The following is a 21,150-nucleotide window of genomic DNA, read 5'->3' as shown; positions in this document are numbered from 1 at the left end:
ACCTTCTACCTATTCTCATAGAGAGTTTTCCACAGACCTGTAACTATCTTGGTCACTTGTCTCTGAATCCTCTCTACCACCTCCTGGTCCCCAAAATACCCAGGTAACCAAATCTGTACAGTAGTCAAGATGTTACAGTAGTCAAGATGTGGTTGAATCATAGCCTTATAAAGAGGGATAATAACTTCCCTATCTTTACTTGTTAGTGTGTTTTTTAATATCCAAGTAATCATTTGAGCTATTTTACCAACTTTTGCAATATACCCTCAGAACATAAACTCTTTGTCTGTCATTATCCCCAATCCCTAGCCTCATGAATTTCCTGCAATCCAATACCATCAATATGATACACCATATGGTGTATCATATTGATTGTATACGATATGATACACCATATGCAACCTTTTCAACCTGAAGTGCATAACCTTACATTTTGCAACATTAAATTGACAACCATTATTCTTTGCCCAGAATGCCAATTTATTTATATCATCCTGCAGGATATCTACATCACCTTTATCAACTAATGCTCTCACCTTTATCAACTACTGCATCATCAGCAAACAATCGAATATCCCCTCTTAAGTGTTTCCCTATGTCACTGATATACAAATTAAAGAGTAGCGGTCCTAGTATCGAATTCTATAGTACTCCACTAGTCATCTTCATCCTCCTAGATTCCACTCCACCATATACTACTCTCTGGTGTCTGTCTGTCAGCCAACCCTCCCCTCTTCCATCCATGCTAATACCACATCGAAAACTAATAGTTTTCGATGTGGTAGTCTGTCAAATGCCTTGGCAAAGTTGAGCAGCCATTACTTTTATCCAATTCTGTTGTCACTTTATTATAAAATGTGAATAAGTTACCAAGACAGGTCCTACCCTTTATACCTTTATATTACTTATATGTATGAGAAATATGTGACTTCTGCATTAATTCACTCTTTATATCTTTTCCGGGTCTACTTACCTTGTGTAAAAACTTTCAAGTGTCACTGGGTTATAAAAGGAAAATGAGAAAATGATTATGTGGCCTATACTTCACAAGCCATGCTGCCCCCCCCCCCCTTAAGTATCATATTGTTATCCACCTATTCCTGAATTCCATCTGTGACAAACTTTTCCAATACCTTTTCCACCATTCCTGAGATACTGATTGTTTTATAATTTGCTATCTCGGGGCCTCCTTTACGCAACAGAACCATTTTACCCTCCTTCCACTCTCTCAAGACTTACTAGAGCTCAGATCAATTTAAAGAGCATAGTCAGAAACAAGCCAATTTTTTTGCACACTCTCATAATAGACTTGCACTCATAATATATGACTTGATATTCCATCTAATCCCATGATTGTATTTGCATCAGTTCCTGTCACATTTCGCATAACAATATTTCTCATAACCTGGATGATTCCATTGCAAAGTGGTTACTCAACTATTTTTTTCTGTGTCTGTCACTTTGCTACTATCAGTACTCTTTAAAGTTATTCTTCCATAGTCATTCTTCCTTTTACTTGCCACAAAATGAAAGAACTCTATGGGATTTCTTTTGGGATTTACTTGTCAACATTTCTTCTTGCCACTTGATTTTACCTTCCATACAATGCTGGTCAGCTTCTTTACTTCTGCCTTGTACTGCTTATGAATTAGTGATCACTTTTCTCCTTATATACTCTCCACAACATTTTTATTTATTTTTTTTATTTTGATTTTGTAGCTCCTGCTTAATGATAGCACTCATTCCTTTAACTCCTATTTGATTTATCCTTCTGTCTTTGGATATGCAGTCTGATACTGATTCTTTCAAACACTCCTTGATCATCACCAACTATTAACATCCTGTCCTTGTTCTCAAGCATTGGCATTGCTTCAAGCTGCCATCTACATTTGTCATAATCGACTACTCTGTACTTCTCAGATATATCCTTTATTAAATGAAAATTTCACATAAGACTCTAAAGTCTAATTGCATGGTAAGGCAATGTGGCTATTTTTGTTTTGGACAGATGTTCTAATCCTATTATGAGATCCAACACGGTTCAACTGGAAGTCTCCTCCATCACATGCTGTTTCAAGTAATTATCTCTAAGCAAGTGAATTTTTTTTTTTATCATGTGATCTTTCATCCTTCTAATCATGTCCTCATATTTGAAGCATCCATAATAATTACTTGACATGACCTCGCATGTTAATTTGTCAATGCATGTCTTTCACATCTTCCTTTGTTCCTTCCTCTCTAAACCTACATAGCAACCAAGTCTATATTTTGTCCTACTGGCCTCTATACACACCAGATTACCTCAAATGAAAACTGCTTGCCACATCACTGTCTTCCTAATATGGTACTTTTTTTGGATTTAATTCATCTGCTATACTATATCAATCACTTTCTTCCCCTGTAATACACCACTGTTGAAAACCAGGTCACATTGTTGGTAAAGTTGCATCAACCAAAGTATTCATCCCAATGACAAAAAAGAGTCATATTCAAAAGAATGTCAAAATTACAGAACTACTGCATCAGTTTCACATATAAAGTCACTTTGAAAGTAATCCAAATGAATAAGGAAATTATCACAATCATAAAATGATACATTTTATGATTGTGATAATTGTGAAAATGATGCAAGTTATATTCTTGTATAACTTCATTATTGTAATTGTTCTGTTATAATTCAATTTATTATTACAACTGTACTGTATACAATTTTGTTTTGTCTAATTTTGGCAATAAAATGGTCCTAATAGCTCAATGGGTGTTGTCAACTATTTATATTAGTTGCTAATGGCACTAATTCTGTAGTACGATAGGGTGCTTAAGGGTCAAAGCTGTAAAACTGAGCAGAGACCTCCACATAGCCTTTAAAGGAATGTGAATAACCGACAAGGGCTTCTGACCTAATGTCCAATATCCTCACCTTCTCGTAGTGCACCCTGTTGGGTATCTACCTGGATACTGAACGAACAAGGATGTGCTGGCAATTTGGGATTTGACCGACCAAATTGTATTCCTATTGGTTAAACCAAAATACAAAATGATGGTACAACATGACAAAATTTCATGCTGGCTGGGGCGTCGCCTGGTTAAACAAGGCCCCCCCATTGTTTTCGCCAGGGAACCAGTGCGAACAGCGAAAAGTCAGCTACTGGAACAAATCTTAAAACACACCCTAACACAACATCACCAGAGTTAAAGATCGGTACTATCAACATAAGAAGCCTGAATGGCAAAGAAATGGAACTAGCGGAGGAATTAGATAAGTACCAGATCGACATAATAGGAGTGACTGAAACAAAAAAGACAAAAACTGGTGAGATCTTTCTGAGCAATAAATACAAAATATTATATTCAGGCAATGACAGGGAAAAGAAGGAGTAGCCATAATATTCAACACAAAATACGAAGCTCATCTTCTTGAATGGCAGGCAGCGTCAAGTAGAGTGATTTGGGCAAATATCAGAATGGGGAACTAGACAATGAGAATTATTTGTGCCTATAGTCCCACAGAAGATTATACTAAGGTAGAAGTAGGGGAATTTTTTGAGGCTCTAGAGAAAGCTACCGACACAATGAAAAAGGAAAAGTTGGTCCTTGTTGGGGATCTAAATAGCAGAGTAAGAAGTGATTGTCAGACATACAAAAAAGTTTTGGGAAAATTTGGAGAAAAGAGCAAAGCTAGTAATATGGCAAATACCTGTTGCATTTTTGCTCAGGACATGGACTGATTATTACTGTTACCATGTTATTACCATGTTCCAACATAAAAATGTGCACAAATTCACATGGAGAGATGAGGCAAAGAATAAGAAAAGTCTCACTGACTATGTTATTGTTGATAGTGATGTTTTCTCCCTTTGTGCAGGACACCAGAGTGTACAGAGGATTTGAAATTGGAAGTGATCACTATTTAGCCTTGAGGGATAAAATTGAATTTCATATTGAAAAGAATAACATGTAAGAAAGTTTTAAAGCGAATAAAAGTTGAGCAGCCATCAGATGTTAACTGTAGACTAAAATACAGAAAGATTATTGAAGAAAAAATGAAATAGTTTGAAAACAGGAATCAAACCTTGGATATTCAGTGGCAAACTCTGAAGAAAACATTGATTGATTCTGTCAGAGAGGCAAGTCTGCATGGATAAAAAAATCAGAACTCCCTGGAGGACACAGGAAGTTAAAGAGGCGGTGAAGGAAAAGAAGAAAGCATATCAAAAGTTCCTGTCAAATAAGTCAGCTTGGCTCTGAGAGAATACAGAGACAAATGTAAGAAAGCTAAACAGTGTGTAAAACTAGCTAAACAAAAGTCATGGGAGGACTTTGGCAAGAATATAGAAAATAAATATCAAGAAGGTGGCAAAATATTCTGGAGGTTGTTGAAGAAGCTTAGGAATGGAGGAAAGAGTGCTGTAAAAGGAGTTAGAGATGATAAGGGTGACATGAAAACAGGAGGAAAAAAAAGATATCCTTGAAGTATGGCGTAGTTACTTTGAAAATTTGCTAAATGAAACAAGCAGTGATGACAGCACAGTGATAAAAAACACTGACCAGGCATGCAGTCAGGAAGTCAGGAATACATATCCATACTTGAAGTAGAAAAAGCCATCAAAGGCTTGAAATGTGGAAAGGCAGCAGGAGTAGATGATATTCGACCAAAAATGCTGAAGTATGGTTGTATAAAAGTCTTACAGTGGCTGCACTGCATAGTTCAGAATGCCAGAGGGATGATTTCCAGACGATTGGAGTAGAGTTCTCATAGTACCCATATATAAAAAGGGAAATAAAACTGAATGTGAGAATTACAGAGGTATTTCCCTACTGAGTGTTCCTGGCAAGATCTATGCAAGTATACTTGAGAAACGGTTGAGAAGAATTGTGGAAGAAAAGCTTGGTGAAGAACAAGCTGGATTCAGGCCAAATAGAGGCTGTCAGGATCAAATCTTCACTTTACGACAAATAGTTGAGAAAGCATGGGAATATAACAAAGATCTGTATTTAAGTTTTGTCGATTTGGAAAAGGCATATCACAAGGTGCCAAGAGAGAAGCTATTCAATATGCTACAGTTATATGGTGTCAATGGAGCATTATCTCAAGCAATACTTAGTCTTTATTTGAGTTGTAAGTCAGCAGTTAGAATTGAAGGAAGTACAGGAAGATGGTTTAATGTTAAACCTGGTGTCAGACAAGGATGTACATTATCCCCTCTGTTATTCATTATCTATATTGATCACATTATGAAGGAAAGTGGTATTAAACATGATATCAAAATTGGAGATGTTAATGTCAGCTCTTTGCGTTATGCGGATGATGTTATACTTCTAAATAAATCTGCTACATGTCTGCAAGATTCTTTCCTTTCTTTTAAAGCTTACACGGTGATCCGAATGCATTTTTTGAAAATTATGGAGACAATTACCGTGTTTGAATAAAAACTTTAGTTTAATATAACTAAAATCCACATTCGACCTTTATGTTGCATCCGCTGCACCTGTAACTTGCTGTACATTGGTGAAACAGGAGACGGACAATCCCTATACGCAAGAAAGAACACATTAGACACATTAAATATAACCATTATGGTGAAGCAGGCCTCTCAGACCATGTGCTCAAAGCCTTACACCAAATCAACTGGAAAAGCACCCACTCTTTACACCACACAAAAACCTGGTATGAAAGGAAATTTAAGGAAGCCTGCGAAATCCTGATAAACCACCCGAATATCAACAACAAAGATGGCATGAAAATTCCAAGGATCTGGATGACACACATTCAGCCTACCTAATACATAAAATCCAACATAAGTCAGGACTCTAACCACTCTTCAACTAGTATTAGAAACCATTCCATACCAACTGGCTGGAATGTACAAGTATATTCATGATGTTAATATATGTATATAGATAGATACTTGTTGTTGTTATGCCCAATGTATTTCTACAACCAACAGATAACACTAATAATAGGACTCTAGCGTCGATGTATAATTTTTTTTCCCCACCAGAGGTCAGGCCTGTTAAAGATACTGACCAACTGTTGTAGCAGTTGGTCAGTATCTTTAACAAACTAGTTTGATTGTAGTGTAGCTTGTTTTCTGTGTATAGTTGGATGCTCCAGATGATAACCTTGACATAAAGGTCGAAACGTCGAAGTAGATTTTAGTTATATTAAACTAAAGTTTTTATTCGAACATGGTAGGTGTCTCCATAATTTTCAAAAAATGCATTCGGATCACCGTGTAAGCTTAAAAGAAAGGATTCAGATCATCCATGGAAATGATATCCACAAGCGCTGCAATCGTTATGGTAAGCTAAAGATACATATTTCCCTCCTGATCAATCTGTTGGCCTTTTTTAAAGAGATGCAGAGACAATAACCTTATTCCTATCTGCATCAGGCTAAAAAAAGAAATTCACATCAGCTAAAGCTCTCCGTATTTATGACCGCACAGAAAAAAGCAATGCTCAGAGAACAGATCCAAACAGCCCATCAAAACCTAGCAATAACGCAAAATCTAGTTTCAAAATTGCAATCTGAACTATCGAACTATATTAATCCATAAATTCTACAAGTACCTGAAAGAATTACTGACAATTTGGCCAAATATACCCTGGAAAAGAATAAAGAAAAACTCAAGACGAAATTCCACGGTTTGAAACAACAGCAAAACATGGCAACCAATCACAGGAATCCACCCAATCAGGAGACCGCCTCCCCGATAAACACCAACAATGAACAATAATCAAGGGAGACAAGGAGTGACCAACCACCGGCAAGCAAGAACCATGTGATCAACCTATCAAGCCACACCCTGAACAGCGGCGAACTTACGCTACTGAATAAAGGACTTAATTACACAATAGCACCTAAAATGGTAAACAAATTGGATTTTATCAACCACATAGAAAGAGGCATCAGGTCCCTACCTAATAATATAGCTAATAAAATACGTTTAGAAACTAGTAATGTCCTGAATACTAAGAAAACCATACAGAACAATCTCACAAAAACAGAACTAGCAGCAATTAAGTCATTAAAAGCCAAACAAAACATAATAATAATGAAATCAGATAAAGGAAACGCCACTGTCGTCCTTGACAGGTCAACATACGTTCTACAGATGAATCGACTAGTAGCCGATAACAACACATATAAGCTACTAAATTATAACCCAACAAAAAGGATAAATGATAAAACAGAGAAACTACTCAAGTCTGTCACTTCTTGGCCACCAGACACGGTTAAAAAACTCAAACCCCACTACGCCCCTCCCCCAAATATATGGGGTCCCGAAAATACACAAACAAAATGTGTCCCTTCAACCAATCGTAGAAGGAATAGACAGTCCCAATTACTACTTAGCCAAGAAATTAGCGGCAACACTCAAGGAGTTGGTAGGTCATTCCCCCTCCTACATAAAAAACACACAACACTTTATAAACAAAATTAAAAACATAACACTCGACAAAGACGACTTATTAGTCAGTTTCGAATTGTGTCATTAATGTACCCATCAATGACACAATTCTCCTACTACAGAACAAATTTCAGCCTGATATTACGGCCTTCTTTGCCCACGTAATACAGTCCAGTTACTTCGTGTGACAAAACAAATTTTACCTACAAAAAAAGAAAGTACAGCCATGGGCTCACCACTATCCCCCCCCTCCCCCACAATTGCTAACTTCTACATGAAAATCTTTGAACAAAGGGTTTCCAGATTGCGAACACGTCGTCAACGTGTTCGCGATCTAACCACACAGGCGACAAACGCTAGACACATTCCTTAGCCACCTGAACAAACAACACAAATGCATACAATTTACCATCGAAATCGAAAATCAAAATTCGCTCATGTTCCTAGACACATTAGTCACACGTCTTCCTCAGGCAGTCTATCCTTCACGGTCTACTGAAAACTGACACACACTGGCCAATACATACATGCTAACTCATACCATCACCCATCACAAAAATATGGAGTCATTAACACTCTTAAAAACAGAGCTACAACAATTTGCTCTAATCAACAAGCCCTGAAACATGAACTAAAAATCATCAGAGACACATTGATAAATAATGGCTATAACAAAAATACTATTAATAAAATACTCCATAAAACAACAACAAAACAAATCTAGATTACAGTAAAACCATAGCCATCCCATACATTAAAGGGTTATCAGAAAAAATCAACAGAATCCTACAACATTATAACCTCAATGCCACCTTTAAACCACCCACTAAACTTAAAACCATATTCAACTCCATTAAGGATCCTCTCCTTAAATTAGCACATCCTGGTGTCTATTGCATCCGCTGCGCCCGTAACTTACCATACATTGGTGAAACAGGACAGACAATCCCTATACGCAAGAAAGAACACATTAGATACATTAAATATAACCATTATGGTGAAGCAGGCCTCTCAGACCACACGCTCAACACCTTACACCAAATCAACTGTAAAAGCACCTACTTTTTACACCACAGAAAAACCTGGTATGAAAGGAAAGTTAAGGAAGCCTGCGAAATCCTGATAAACCACCCAATTATCAACAACAAAGATGGTATGAAAATTCCAAGGATCTGGATGGCACACATTCAGCCTACCTAATACATAAAATCCAACATAAGTCAGGACTCTAACCAACCTTCAACTAGTATTAGAAACCATTCCATACCAACTGGCTGGAATGTACAAGTATATTCATGATGTTAATATATGTATATAGATAGATACTTGTTGTTACGCCCAATGTATTTCTACAACCAACAGATAACACTAATAATAGGACTCTAGCATTGATGTATATATATATATTTTTTCCCCACCAGAGGTCAGGCCAACAATTGTTTGTAGTGGTTGGTCTGTATCTTTAGCAAACCAGTTTGATTGTAGTGTAGCTTGTTTTCTGTGTGTAGTTGTATGCTCCAGATGATGATGATCCTGACATAAAGGTTGAAACGTCGAATGTAGATTTTAGTTATATTAAACTAAAGTTTTTATTCAAACACGGTAGTTGTCTCCATAATTTTCAAACAATGCTGGAAGATTCTCTGACTAAATTGAATAACTGTCGTAATAGATATGGTATGAAGGTCAGCAATAAAAAGACAAAGACAATGAAAATAAGCAGAATCATTGAAAATGTCAACTGTGCTGTGAATGGAGAACCTGTGGAACAAGTAAAACATTTCAGCTACTTAGGCATGATTTTTAGTGAAGATGGTAAATTAAATATGGAAATAGACAAAAAAATCAACAAAGCTGGTATGGTGGGAAGTCAATTGAATAAATTCATATGGAATAAGAGAGAAATTAGTCTTAACCCTAAATTAGCTATATACAAGACAGTGTTGAAACCAGTTTTAACTTATGGATCTGAGAGATGGATCAGAAGTAAAACTTGACCAAAGAGTAGAGACCGCAGATATGAGAGTCCTGAGAAAGATTAGAGGCATGAACAGATGGCATCAATGGCAATATCATATTAAAAATGAGAATATTAGGAAAAAACTTGACATTGTCGGCATCCAGGAATGCGTTAGTAGAGCTAATCTCAGGTGGTATGGTCACTTAAACAGAATGGGTGAGGAAAGATTAGCAAAACAAGTATTCTCTGCCAAGTTAGCAGGAAAACGACCCAGAGGAAGACCAACATATAGGTGGATTGATACGGTACAAAGTGCCTTAGACGATAGAAATATAAGATCTGGTAATGTTGGAGTCTTGAAAAGTAACAGACTGATTTGGAGGAAAATTGTAGATAGGAAGTTAGTAATGACGTAAATTTTTCATGTAGTACTATCATATCCTGTACACCCCTTGAGGGTACATGGCAGGAAATTGATGATGATGGCACTGATTCATAACACCATGTCAAATCATATCAAAATAAATATGATAATATATTAAACTGTTGATATTTCACTGTATTACAAAATATCATCAGATAACAAAAAAATACTACTAGATAAATACTGGTGGATGTGAGCAATCTAAGTAATTGTGGAAACAATTCAACATTCAATGATGGAAGTTTTTTCACTTGGTTAGACTATAAATTAAATATAAAATTTACATATATTTAATAGCGGTCTGGGTAGTCACCCTTCCCATAATGCTTAGCATTATACATGTCCGCAAGGAGATGTGCTTTGCATTATGGGATAATAAGGCAAGTAATGTGAAGTCCACCTTTGTCATGAGTTGCCCCAGTCCATTCAATGAATTTAAAATGTAATATCATTTAGCTGGGTGATACTGTAACTTATAGCTCAGAGAGCAAATAGCATATCCACTCTCCAACCAATAGGCCATTTTACTGTGGGCATGGTAAATTGATACAGCCATAATCATTCAGGTTTGGAGAACACCATATTGCTGATGATGATGATGACTCTAAACATAGTATTTTAAAGTTGTAATGGCTTCTATGTCACGGCAGTTTTCTTCCATTTAATTCTGTGTAAAGGGGTGTCTAACACATGATTAGCCAGTCCTAATTTGTCATCATGTTAGTATTGTATGTATTTTTTATGTTCTTCAAAGTAAATGTTAACAGTTCTTCCTCTCTGTCCAAAATAGTATAAGTTACAGACAGGGCATTTTTAAATTCCTCCAGGAGTATGGTATGAAGTTTATTTTTTAGAATGGATAAGGGTTGCTAGTTTGATGTGCGGTTTAAAAACTGATGTGAAGATATATTTATTTAACAGAGATTGGCTATCTTATCAGGTAAACATCACTACATCAAACAGGATTAAATGGAAGAAAACTATGGTACTACACAGATGCTGTTACAAGTCTAAGGGGCTAATTTTACATTTGGCACAAGCAATAATGGTAGATATTCAGATGGTATACAAATTAAATTATCCAGTATAAAACCACTATTCCAGCTTTTTGGATGACTGAAGTAGATTGAAAAGGTGTCATGTTTGGTGTCCATAGCAGAGTTTCTGGATTATCTCTTACCCTTAGTTCACTCATAGTGCTAGACAGTGTTACAATTTTTACTAGCGGAATTCATATATAAAACAAAAAAGAAATTAATGACTACTTTAAATATACCAAAAATTCGACAAATGGTTATTTATTACCTTAAAGTCCTGTGGCTGTAGAGCACTTTCAATCCAGCCTGGGGGCATATTATATGACATTAGCTCTGTCCATTACAATTTTGAACTGGTTTCAAAATTATTTGATGCCAGCTAGTAAGTTGTGTTCTGTGACTAGTGTTTGTGTGCTCTGAGAATGATGGTTTGAAACCCATTGAAATATTAAAAGCTTAATAAATTATCATGTATATTATGTGCTTGTGATATGTAAGTCAACACTATTAAATAATTAATATCAATAAATTTTTATGGTATCATGAATACCAAATTTCAATTAATTAAATGAGATGGGTATTATCATTTCAAATTCTTCTGCTAATAAAAATTATTCAACTGCAGTAAAGAAAAAAAGAAAAATAACTATATATACTGATATACTGGAAACCAGTCTTGAACCTAAACTGGGGAGTAGAGGAATATATTCTATCTTAAAGTATGGAAATTCTGGAGGAACTTAATTTGGAGCATCTACTTTAACAATTGTGAATATAGATACACTATTTTCATAATACACCATAAAACAACAATATTCTAGACTAATTTTAATTCACATTGTATTAAAAATGCTTGCCATAACTAATTTTAATATACTTACTGAACTACTTAAGATCATTACTGTTCATCAAATGTCAGAAAAGAATTAATTTCCAAATATAATTTATATGGATTCAAAGCCTTTATTTGTATAGTTCCTTCAATGAAATCAATCATGATTTCAAAGTTCATATATGTGTATGTACAGCAACTCTCTAAAGAAAGCAAATGCATCTACAAACAACATTGTGGGTATTAGGTGCTACAATCACAAATTTTATTGAAATATTCTTTCGGGATATAGTGTAAGTTGTTAAAATATTGCTCATTTCTGTAACAACTTTTCTGGCCTAACAATCATTTTGTAACATAGCATGACCAAAATCAATACTTTTAGAAAGACTTGAAATATAGCCTTTCTGTGGTAGAGGGATGTCACTCCTTTAAGATATCATCTTTTGAGACATATATACATTTTCTTTAATGATAAATAAATAATTTACTTACCATGCGATATACTGGAATTCTTTACTTTATTAACAATTTTAGCTATTAACTCTTCCTCTGTTCTAAAAGATGATAAAAAATCAAATTTAATACTAACAAACATATTCAATGAACTTTTCTGTGAAAACTAAATAATTATAGATTTTCAATAAAACATTGACAATTCTAATTAATGAAGAGAAGAGCTTAAAATACTGCAACTTAGCAATAAATCAAATGAAAAGAGAGGAAAATAAAAAAAAGAATACTATTCTATATGAAGTAGGCAAACACTGCTTCTGTGCTGCAATTTTAAGATTGAAAAAAGTAGTTGAGAGTTTATGAAATTACAAACTTTCAGTATGAGTGTCTTTCATAGGTGGTTGCTTAAGGGTTAAAGTTGGATAACATGTAGCCTTTTAAAGAATGCAGAGAGCTGCCAGGAATTCTAACCTAAAGTCAAATCCTCACATTGTAGTGCACCCCATTAGTAGGTATCCATCTGAATACTGAACAAATGAGGATGAGCTCTTAATTTGGGATTTAGCTGATACCAAAATGTATTCTTATTGGCTTTAACCAAAATAAAATTAAGGTACAACATGAGAGAATTTCATCATAACTGGTGCAGTCAAAACAAGGCACTGCTGTTTTTGTCAGGGAACATGAGCAAACAGCACAAACACAGTTGCTAAAATAAATTCCAACTCAACATCAGAATTTAAGATTGGCACACAACATAGGAAGCATAGATGGAAAAAACTAATGTAAATGACAAAAGAAATGGATAAGTACCAGAATAGCATAATCTTACTCAAACAAAGAAGAGAGAAACAGGTGAGATTCTTCTATGAAACAAACACAAAGAAGTTATATTCAGGCAATAATCATCAGGAAAAAGAAGGAGTATTCAACACTACATACAAAAATAATCTTCTTCAATGGTAGGGAATGTTAAGTAGAGTGATGTGGGGAAAATATCTGAATATGGAATTGGACCATGAGACTTATTTGTAACTATAGTTATACAAGAGGTATAAAGAAAGAGGAGGAGGAATATTTTCTGTCATTAGAGAAAGTACATCTAACACAAAGAAAAAGTGAGAGATCTAAAGAAGACCAGGAAATGATTCCAAGCATATAAAAATGCTTTGGGAAAATTTGGAGAAAAGAGCAAAGCTAATAATAATGATAAGTAAATGTATGCTGGATTTCTGTTCAAGACATGGACTAGTCATTATTAACACCATGTTCCAATACCACAAAAATGTGCACAATTTCACATACAGCAAAAACACAAGAAATAAGAAAAATCACACCGACTATATTCAGGACACATGAGTATACAGAGGGTTTGAAATATGATCGCCATTGAGTTTCAAGCAGGATAAAATTGAATTTCATATTGAAAAGAAGCATGTGTAAGAAAGTTTTAAAACAAATCAAAGTTGAGCAGCTTTCCGAGGCAAACTGTAGACTAAAATACACAAACACCATTCAAGAAAAAATGAGAGTTTGAAAACAAGAATCAAACTTTGAAGATTCAGTGTTAGACCTGAAGAAAACAGACTGATTGAGACAGAGGCATGAGATAAGGTTGTCAACAAGGATAGAAAAATCAGAACTCCATAGTGGATTCAGGAAGTTCAGGAGGAAGTCAAGGAAAAGAAGAGATAGTTCAGTTTTAGTTCCTACTGGATCACTTTTATTATAACATTTTTGTAAAGAAATTTCAAAATGATCTTAGTAATTCCACTCTAGCTGGATGAAATTTTATAGTTAAGATCTATATTAAAATTTAATATTTCTATCCCAATTCTCAGATCCATAACTTAAAACTCGTTTGAATGCTATCTTGTACACTGCTAGTTTGGGGTTTTGGCTAATTTCTCATTTCTCTCTTATTCCATATCAATTTATTCAGCTGGCTACTCACTATACCAGTTTTGCCTTATTCTCTTGTCTATTTCCAGATTTAACTTGCCATCTTCACTAAAAACTGTGTCTAATTAGCTGAAATATTTTACTTGTTCTATAGGATCTCATTCAGAATGTAGCTGAAGTTTTCCAGGTCTTCATTTAGGTCTTTTTAATGCTAATTTTCATGCCAAATTTGTTACAGCTGTTATTCAATTTATCAGAGAATCCTGGAGACCTGAACTAGATGTGTTTAGAAGTACAACATCATCTGCATAAAGTAAAGAAATAAGTTTGACATGTCCAATTCTAATACCAGGCCTAATGCAACTTTCTTTCTTTCATAATGTGAGTCATATAAATGATGAATTAGAGTAGAGATGATGTGCATCCTTGTGTTACTCCTCATTTTACATCAAACCATCTTCCCATATTTTTTTCAATTGTAACTGCTGTATAATGTTCCAACTTTTCCAATGGAAAAAGTTGGAACATCATACAGCAGTTGGAAAAGTTGGAAAAGTAAATGGAAAAGTTTTTCTCTTGGCACCTTGTCATGTGCCTTTTCCAGATCTAAAAAAACATAAGTACCCTTGTCATATTCCCATGATATTTCAACTATTTGTCGTAAACTGAAAATCTGATCTCGACAACCTCTGTTTGGAGAAAAACAACCTGGATTGTTTTTCTCCAAGTTTCTCTTCCACAATCTTCCTCAAACTCTTTTCAAGTATGCTTGCATAAATCTTATCTTTGAACACATAGTAGAGTAATTCCTCTGTAATTCTCACACTCAGCTTTATTCCCTTTTCTTATAGATGGGAACTATGAGAGCTCTACTCCAGTCATCTTCATCTGGAATTCAATCTTCAGACCAGGCTTTTGTTCTGAAGTTTTGCAGCATAACCACTGCAAAATTTTTATATCTCCATACTTAAGCATTTCTGGTCAAACATCATCTAATCCATTTGACTTTCCACGTTTCCAGTTTTTGATGGCTTTTCTACCTGCAGTATTGATATGTACTCCTCTTTGCATTCCTCCTGAAAATTTTCTAGTATGGTTCTGTTACTGTTTGTTTCACTTTACAGTCTTTCAAAATAATTATATATAGCAAAATAAAACTGAATGTGTATATTATAAAGAAATTTCTCTGCTGAGTGTTTTTGGTAAGATTTGTGCAAGCATATTTAAGAAAAGGCTAAGAATTATGGTAAGAAGAATGTTACTCTATTATAGAAAAATTATGGTAAGGAAGCTTAGAGAAGAACAAGCTGTGTTCAAGCTATATAAAGATTGTCAGAATTAGATTTTTGCTTTAAAACAAATAGTTGAGAAGTCATGAAAATATAACAAAGATCTACTGTATATCTAAGTTTTGTAAATCTTGAAAAGACACACAAGAGAAAAGCTGTTCACAAAACACAATTATATGGTGCAAATGGGACATTATATTGAGCAATACACTGTTTATATTTGAGTTGTAAGTCAGCAATTAGAAATGCAGGAGGTACAGGAAGATGGTTTGATGTTAAATGAGGAGTGAGACAAGGAAGCACATTATCTCCACTGTTATTTATCATCTATATGGATCACATTATGAAGGAAAGTGGCATTAAACCTAATCTTAAATCTACTGCAAGTCTGCAGGGGCTCCTAACTGAAATGAATAACTTCTGTAATAATTCGGTATGAAAATGAACAATAAAAAGGCAAAAACTATAAAAATCAGTGGAAACACCGAAAACATCAACTGCATCCCAAATGGAAAATCTACAGAATAAGTAAAGCATTTCAGCAATATAGGTACAATTTTTAATGATCATGATAAATGAAATATGAAAAAGGACAACAGAATTAGCAAAGCTAGTATGGTGGGGAGCCAGTCAAATAAATTTATATGGAAAAAGAGAGAAATTCGGCAAACACTAAATTAGCATATACATGACAGTTTTCAAACCATTTTAATATATATAGACCAAGAGCTGGGTTAGAAATAAAACACCTGATCAAAGACTAGAAACCGCAGATAACAAATTTCTGAAAAAGATTAAGAGAGTTAACAGATGTAAACAATAGCAAATTAAAAATGAGAAGATATGAACGAACTGAATACTGTTAGCATTCAGGAATGTATGAAGAGAGAATCTCAGGTGGTATAGTCACTTGAACAGAATTTAAAAGGAAAGGTTAGCAGAGGAAAACCAAGATCTAGGTGGAATGATATAGTAAGAAGTGCATTAAAAGACCAATATAAAATATGATGACATGGATCCTGACAAATAACTGATTAATTTCGAGGAAAATTGTCAATAGGAAGTGAGTAATGATATAACCTTTTTATGTAGTTTATAATAATATCCTGTACACCCAATGAGATTACATAACAGGAATCTGATGACGAATATTCTAAAATAAATCTTAGAGATATTTATTTATTTATTTATTTTTTTGTCAGCTGCAGCCATTATCCATTTGTCAGCTGGGGCTATTCAGAATAACAGCTAAGAGTAATCTAATGATATTATTTCTTTTTTGTAAACATCCCCCCCCACCACACACACACACACTGTTATTAATTTTTGAACTTGAGATGAATGTTAGCTAGAAGTTCTGTTGTATATAATTGCCAGCCTGGTTGGCGAAGCGGTCAGTGTATCCATTCTCCAAACAAAAGGCTGTGGGTTCAAATTCCCACCATGGGCATGGATGTTTATTATTGTCTGTGAAAATACTAGTGGTAGTGATGGGCGGTAGATGGTGTTAAATTTATGATTTTGTAAACTTCATAAGAAAATTTACTTGATCATAATTTAACAAGTAGAAACCTTAATAAGAAAATCGTGCTTGCATCTAAGTATAAAATGAAATAAATATATTGACAAGAATAATTTTAACTCTCATAAGAACATTAAATGTATAACACTAGAAAAATAAGATAATTAATTTACAGTATTTAGTTATAAGAATTTTGTATGTAAAAGGTTTGCTTGTTATACACTTGAAACTAGAGATTGCAAGTTATGCTAATTCTTGGAAAAATTGGATGAGCTAATAGAGTTTGATAAAGCTGACTCATAGGATTAACTAGAACCAAAGTAAAATCCAAGGTCACGGTTCTCGATTTAGACATTGCCGCGGGTCAGTCGCATGCACAAGGCCCACCAAGGGTAGAGGTTTCAGCAGGGAGACGCCGCCCTAACAAGTTACGATAAATGTATCATGATATTGCGGGGGAAGAAAATTAATTGCAGAAGGTGCCGGTAGGGTCATAATATAAAAGGGTTAGGAACCTCCCCCCACGAGGTCTTTTGCCAGTTTTCATTTGGAGGTTACCTTATGAGTTTCCTGAGTGGCAGTCAGGAGTCCCCCTCCGTCCGCCACGACATGGAATATTAGTAAGGGGATTTAGGTCCCGTTTACCTGTCATCGAGAACAAAGGCCGCCACATGGTTGGGAAGAAAGGTATTTACTGTATACTAAGCCACTCCTGGTCTAAAGGAAGGAGATCATCAATATAAATTGTGGATATCCTCATGGCGAATCTGATGACTGCAGAACAGCAGATAGATCGTGTTTCCTTAGAAGAAGCCTGATATGCTGCAATCAAGATGGCCCTCATAATCCGAAGTACCCAAATATATTCCACTACAGAAGGAATATTTCTTAAGGAATCGCAGACAAGTAACGTCTAGTAGAAGAGCTGAATCAAATGGTATTGTGAAAGATTTTATGTTAATTCTGTTAATTTAACATGGCTGTAATTGCAGTTCGTATTACTAAGGAATTTGAAGGACTTGAATGAGAGTTGAACAAGGACTTTAGCTCACTTAATAGTATAGAGAAAGAGGGAACTAGTTTATCAGTATTACTGAATGAGCGATAGTGTGTATAGATACTAGTATATTATTATTATTATTATTTCGAGCAACTCCAGGGAGTCCTTAGACTCATCGAAGGAGGCCCTAAACATCATGTCCACACACCTATACAACATTCTCACAGTATCTATCATACCTTGCCTTGAACTCGTTCACCGTCATAGCACCCACAACAGACTCTGGCAGCTTATTCCACTCATTTACCACTCTAAAAGTAAAGAACCCCCCAGCTCTAATACCCCTGCTAACCACACTCTTGCCCAGCTTCCATAGGTGTCCCCTAGTACTCCCACTACCAGTCCTGATCACAAAAATATCCTCTGAATTAATCCTATAGAATCCCTTTAGCAATTTGAATGTCTCAATCATATCTCCCCTTTTCTGTCTATCAACAAGTTTCTGCAACCAACAAATCTTCAACCTGTTCTCACATGGTTCATTCCATAGACCTGCTATCATCTTAGTCACTCACCTCTGAGTGACTAAGATGATATTTGGTCACCTAGGTTCCATCAAGAAGGAACCTAGGTGACCAAATCTGGGCACAGTAGTCGAGATGAGGTCTTATCAAGGCTCGGTACAGAGGTACAATAACTTGCTTGTCTCTGCTCATCAAGGTATTTTTCAACAACCAAGTGAGTTGATGAGCTGATTGAGCTACTTTTGCAATGTGCTCCCTAAACTTCATCTTCCTATCCACTAACACTCCCAAGTCCCTGGCCTCATCAACAAACAACAACTTTAATTAGAAAGAAAGCAAAACAAAATATAGCAAGTGCAACTAAAATTTCTGTTTCCAGTTTATTGTAATTAACTTTTCCCCTCACCCCTCTCCACTTCCTACCACATACTTTTGTTTGTTTGTGAGAAACCTATTACGTAAAGAATGTTATTTACTACTTTTGTGCACTTTTGACAATAATAATTTATTGTCAAAAGTGTCAATAATAAATAATTTGACAATAATATGAAAGGCATTCCATAGCCCAAGGAATGGTGCTTCCCCATGATACATGCAGCATTCCTTCATGCCAACAATCCTTCAAACCCATGACAAAAAAAAAAAAAAAATATATATATATATATATCCCAACATGATTGGATAAATTGTAGATTACTGTCCTTTCTTGAGTATTTATTCTAGAAAATCAGTTTGGAGAAAGACACTTCTTCACTCAAATTCACTACAACAAACTTTTCACTTATAATATAACAACCTATTTCTTAGGTGTCTTTCACTATATGAGCATCTATTGTAATTACCATATAATATAAAACTGATTGCTTTTAGATTTATCAAATATGATTGGTTGAAAAATAATTAAATACTGAACTAATCTAAAAACTAAATAAAAATAAAAATATATAATTTACCCAGGCAGAGGGATATATCTGTTGGCAATCAACCTAGAGAGTGTACCATTTTCACTTATATGGCTGACTTCCTCGACTGCATAAGACCTCGATCTGTGGATGTGAGGAGAACTGGGATGCAAAGTTAACGGTTCCTTCATGCTGTTGTCTTCACTGTTCTATAACAAAGACAATATAAAAAATAAATTCTGTTTCATCATTTTTTTTTTTATTTTCTTGTGATTACCATCACAAGAAAAAAAATAAATACACGAGGCAAAATAGAAGGCTTAATTTTTGTTAAACTACATCACATGTCATGGGATATTTCAGCCAACTGCTGGCATGGTTGGTCGAGCGATTAGGGCATCTGCTCTCCAGCCAAAAGGCTGAGAGTCCAAATCCTGCCGTGGGCATGGATGTTTGTGATTGTCTGTGGAAATACTAGTGGTGGTGGTGGGCAGTAGATGCCATTGGTATAGTTGCAGTTCATTGTAGTTGGTGGATTGAGTGGTGGAGACAGAGATGCAGAGTAGGTGTCACATAATAACAATAATAATAATATTATAAACTATGGATGTAATCCTGGTGTTTAGGCTTATATGTTGATTCTCATATATCATGTTGTTTCAGGAAATTGACAATGTAGACTAAATAATAACTAAAAAAATTTTAATTATTACTTCCTATATTTCACAAAAGTTAAATTGGTATCTTCAAGGAGTACTACACTAGTATCAAATGTGCATAAAAGCATACTTCAGCCATAATTATAGATCATCATGCATCTTTCCTGTTTCTATCTTTGTTACCAAAGCGTGCTTGTGTGCACATGTTTAATACCAGCACGTTAATCCCCGAAGATGCCAATTTCCTGAAACAACATGGTGTATGGATATAACATTCCAATCATGCAGTAAAATAATTAATAAGAACAGGAGTACATCTAGTTTAGAAAAATTAGACTTTTTCTAAAAAAACTTAGAAAAAAAATATTATCATTATACAATAATAGTTAAACACTGTTGCATTTCATTTTCCATGCACAAAATTATTATTAGTAGTATACAAGTATTTCCATGGAAGCAGAAGACTTTATCATGGGAGACTCACACTAACCTTTCTTCTTTCTTCATGTAGCTTCCTCAGTGAGAGGTGCAGCACCATGTCCTTCCAGTTCTCTCTGTTGGTGTCTTTCCTTTTTGTTTCTGCATAGCCATGTGATCCTGTCCATGATCTTATATCTTCAAGCCATGTCCTTCGTTTTTTGCCTCTTGATCCTTTTCCCATATTTTTTCCTTCTAAAACTGTTAGTATCCTCTGTCCTGCTGAACCTCTCAGTACATGTCCTGCCAATCTCATCTTTCTCTGGATCATTTCCTGTAATAAAGATTTCTGTGTTCTCATTCTCTGTAGGACATCTGTATTTGTCATATGTTCTGTCCATGGGATTTTCAGAGCTCTCCTATAGCACCACATTTCAAAGGTCATTATCTGTTGCCTTACTCTCTTCTTGAATATCCAGGTCTCACTTCCATATGTGAAATTGGCCACACTAATGTTCTTATCATTCTTTTCTTTGTCTTGATACTCACAGAACTTCTGAGCAGATCTTTATTTTTCCAGAATGCATCTTTAACTATGGCTGTTCTTATTTTTATTTCTTTATCTTGCTTTCCATCTGCAATAAAGGAGGTGCCTAAATATTTCTATTCTGTTGTATGTTCATTTTCATATTGTTTATGAACATCTCTGGCTCGGATCTGCTTTCTTTTGAGATTTTCATAAATTTGGTCTTTTTTGCATTTATATCTAATCCAAATTCTTTACCCTCTTCAATTAGTAGTTGCAGTAATT

The 21,150-nt window shown here is 35.0% G+C and overlaps 1 protein-coding gene across 5 annotated transcripts in view; it reads right to left on the bottom strand.

Annotated features, from left to right (window-relative positions):
* LOC150102596 (uncharacterized) overlaps positions 1–21,150 on the bottom strand; it is a 337,088-nt gene that overhangs the window by 104,169 nt on the left and 211,769 nt on the right. For all 5 annotated transcript variants that reach the window (XM_090398992.1, XM_090398995.1, XM_090398993.1 and 2 more), the window contains 2 exons: positions 19,315–19,472; positions 12,164–12,225 (listed from right to left, as the gene is read on the bottom strand). In XM_090398992.1, coding sequence (XP_090255118.1) covers positions 12,164–12,225; positions 19,315–19,472 — 220 coding nt within the window. The remainder of the gene's footprint in view (positions 1–12,163; positions 12,226–19,314; positions 19,473–21,150) is intronic.

The sequence above is a fragment of the Typopeltis vanoorti genome, chromosome 10, assembly GCF_054136105.1.
Source record: "Typopeltis vanoorti isolate ZY-2024b chromosome 10, IOZ_Tvanoo_1.0, whole genome shotgun sequence".
In the NCBI taxonomy this organism is placed as follows: domain Eukaryota; kingdom Metazoa; phylum Arthropoda; class Arachnida; order Uropygi; family Thelyphonidae; genus Typopeltis; species Typopeltis vanoorti.
This window is presented reverse-complemented; position numbering and strand designations above follow the sequence as displayed.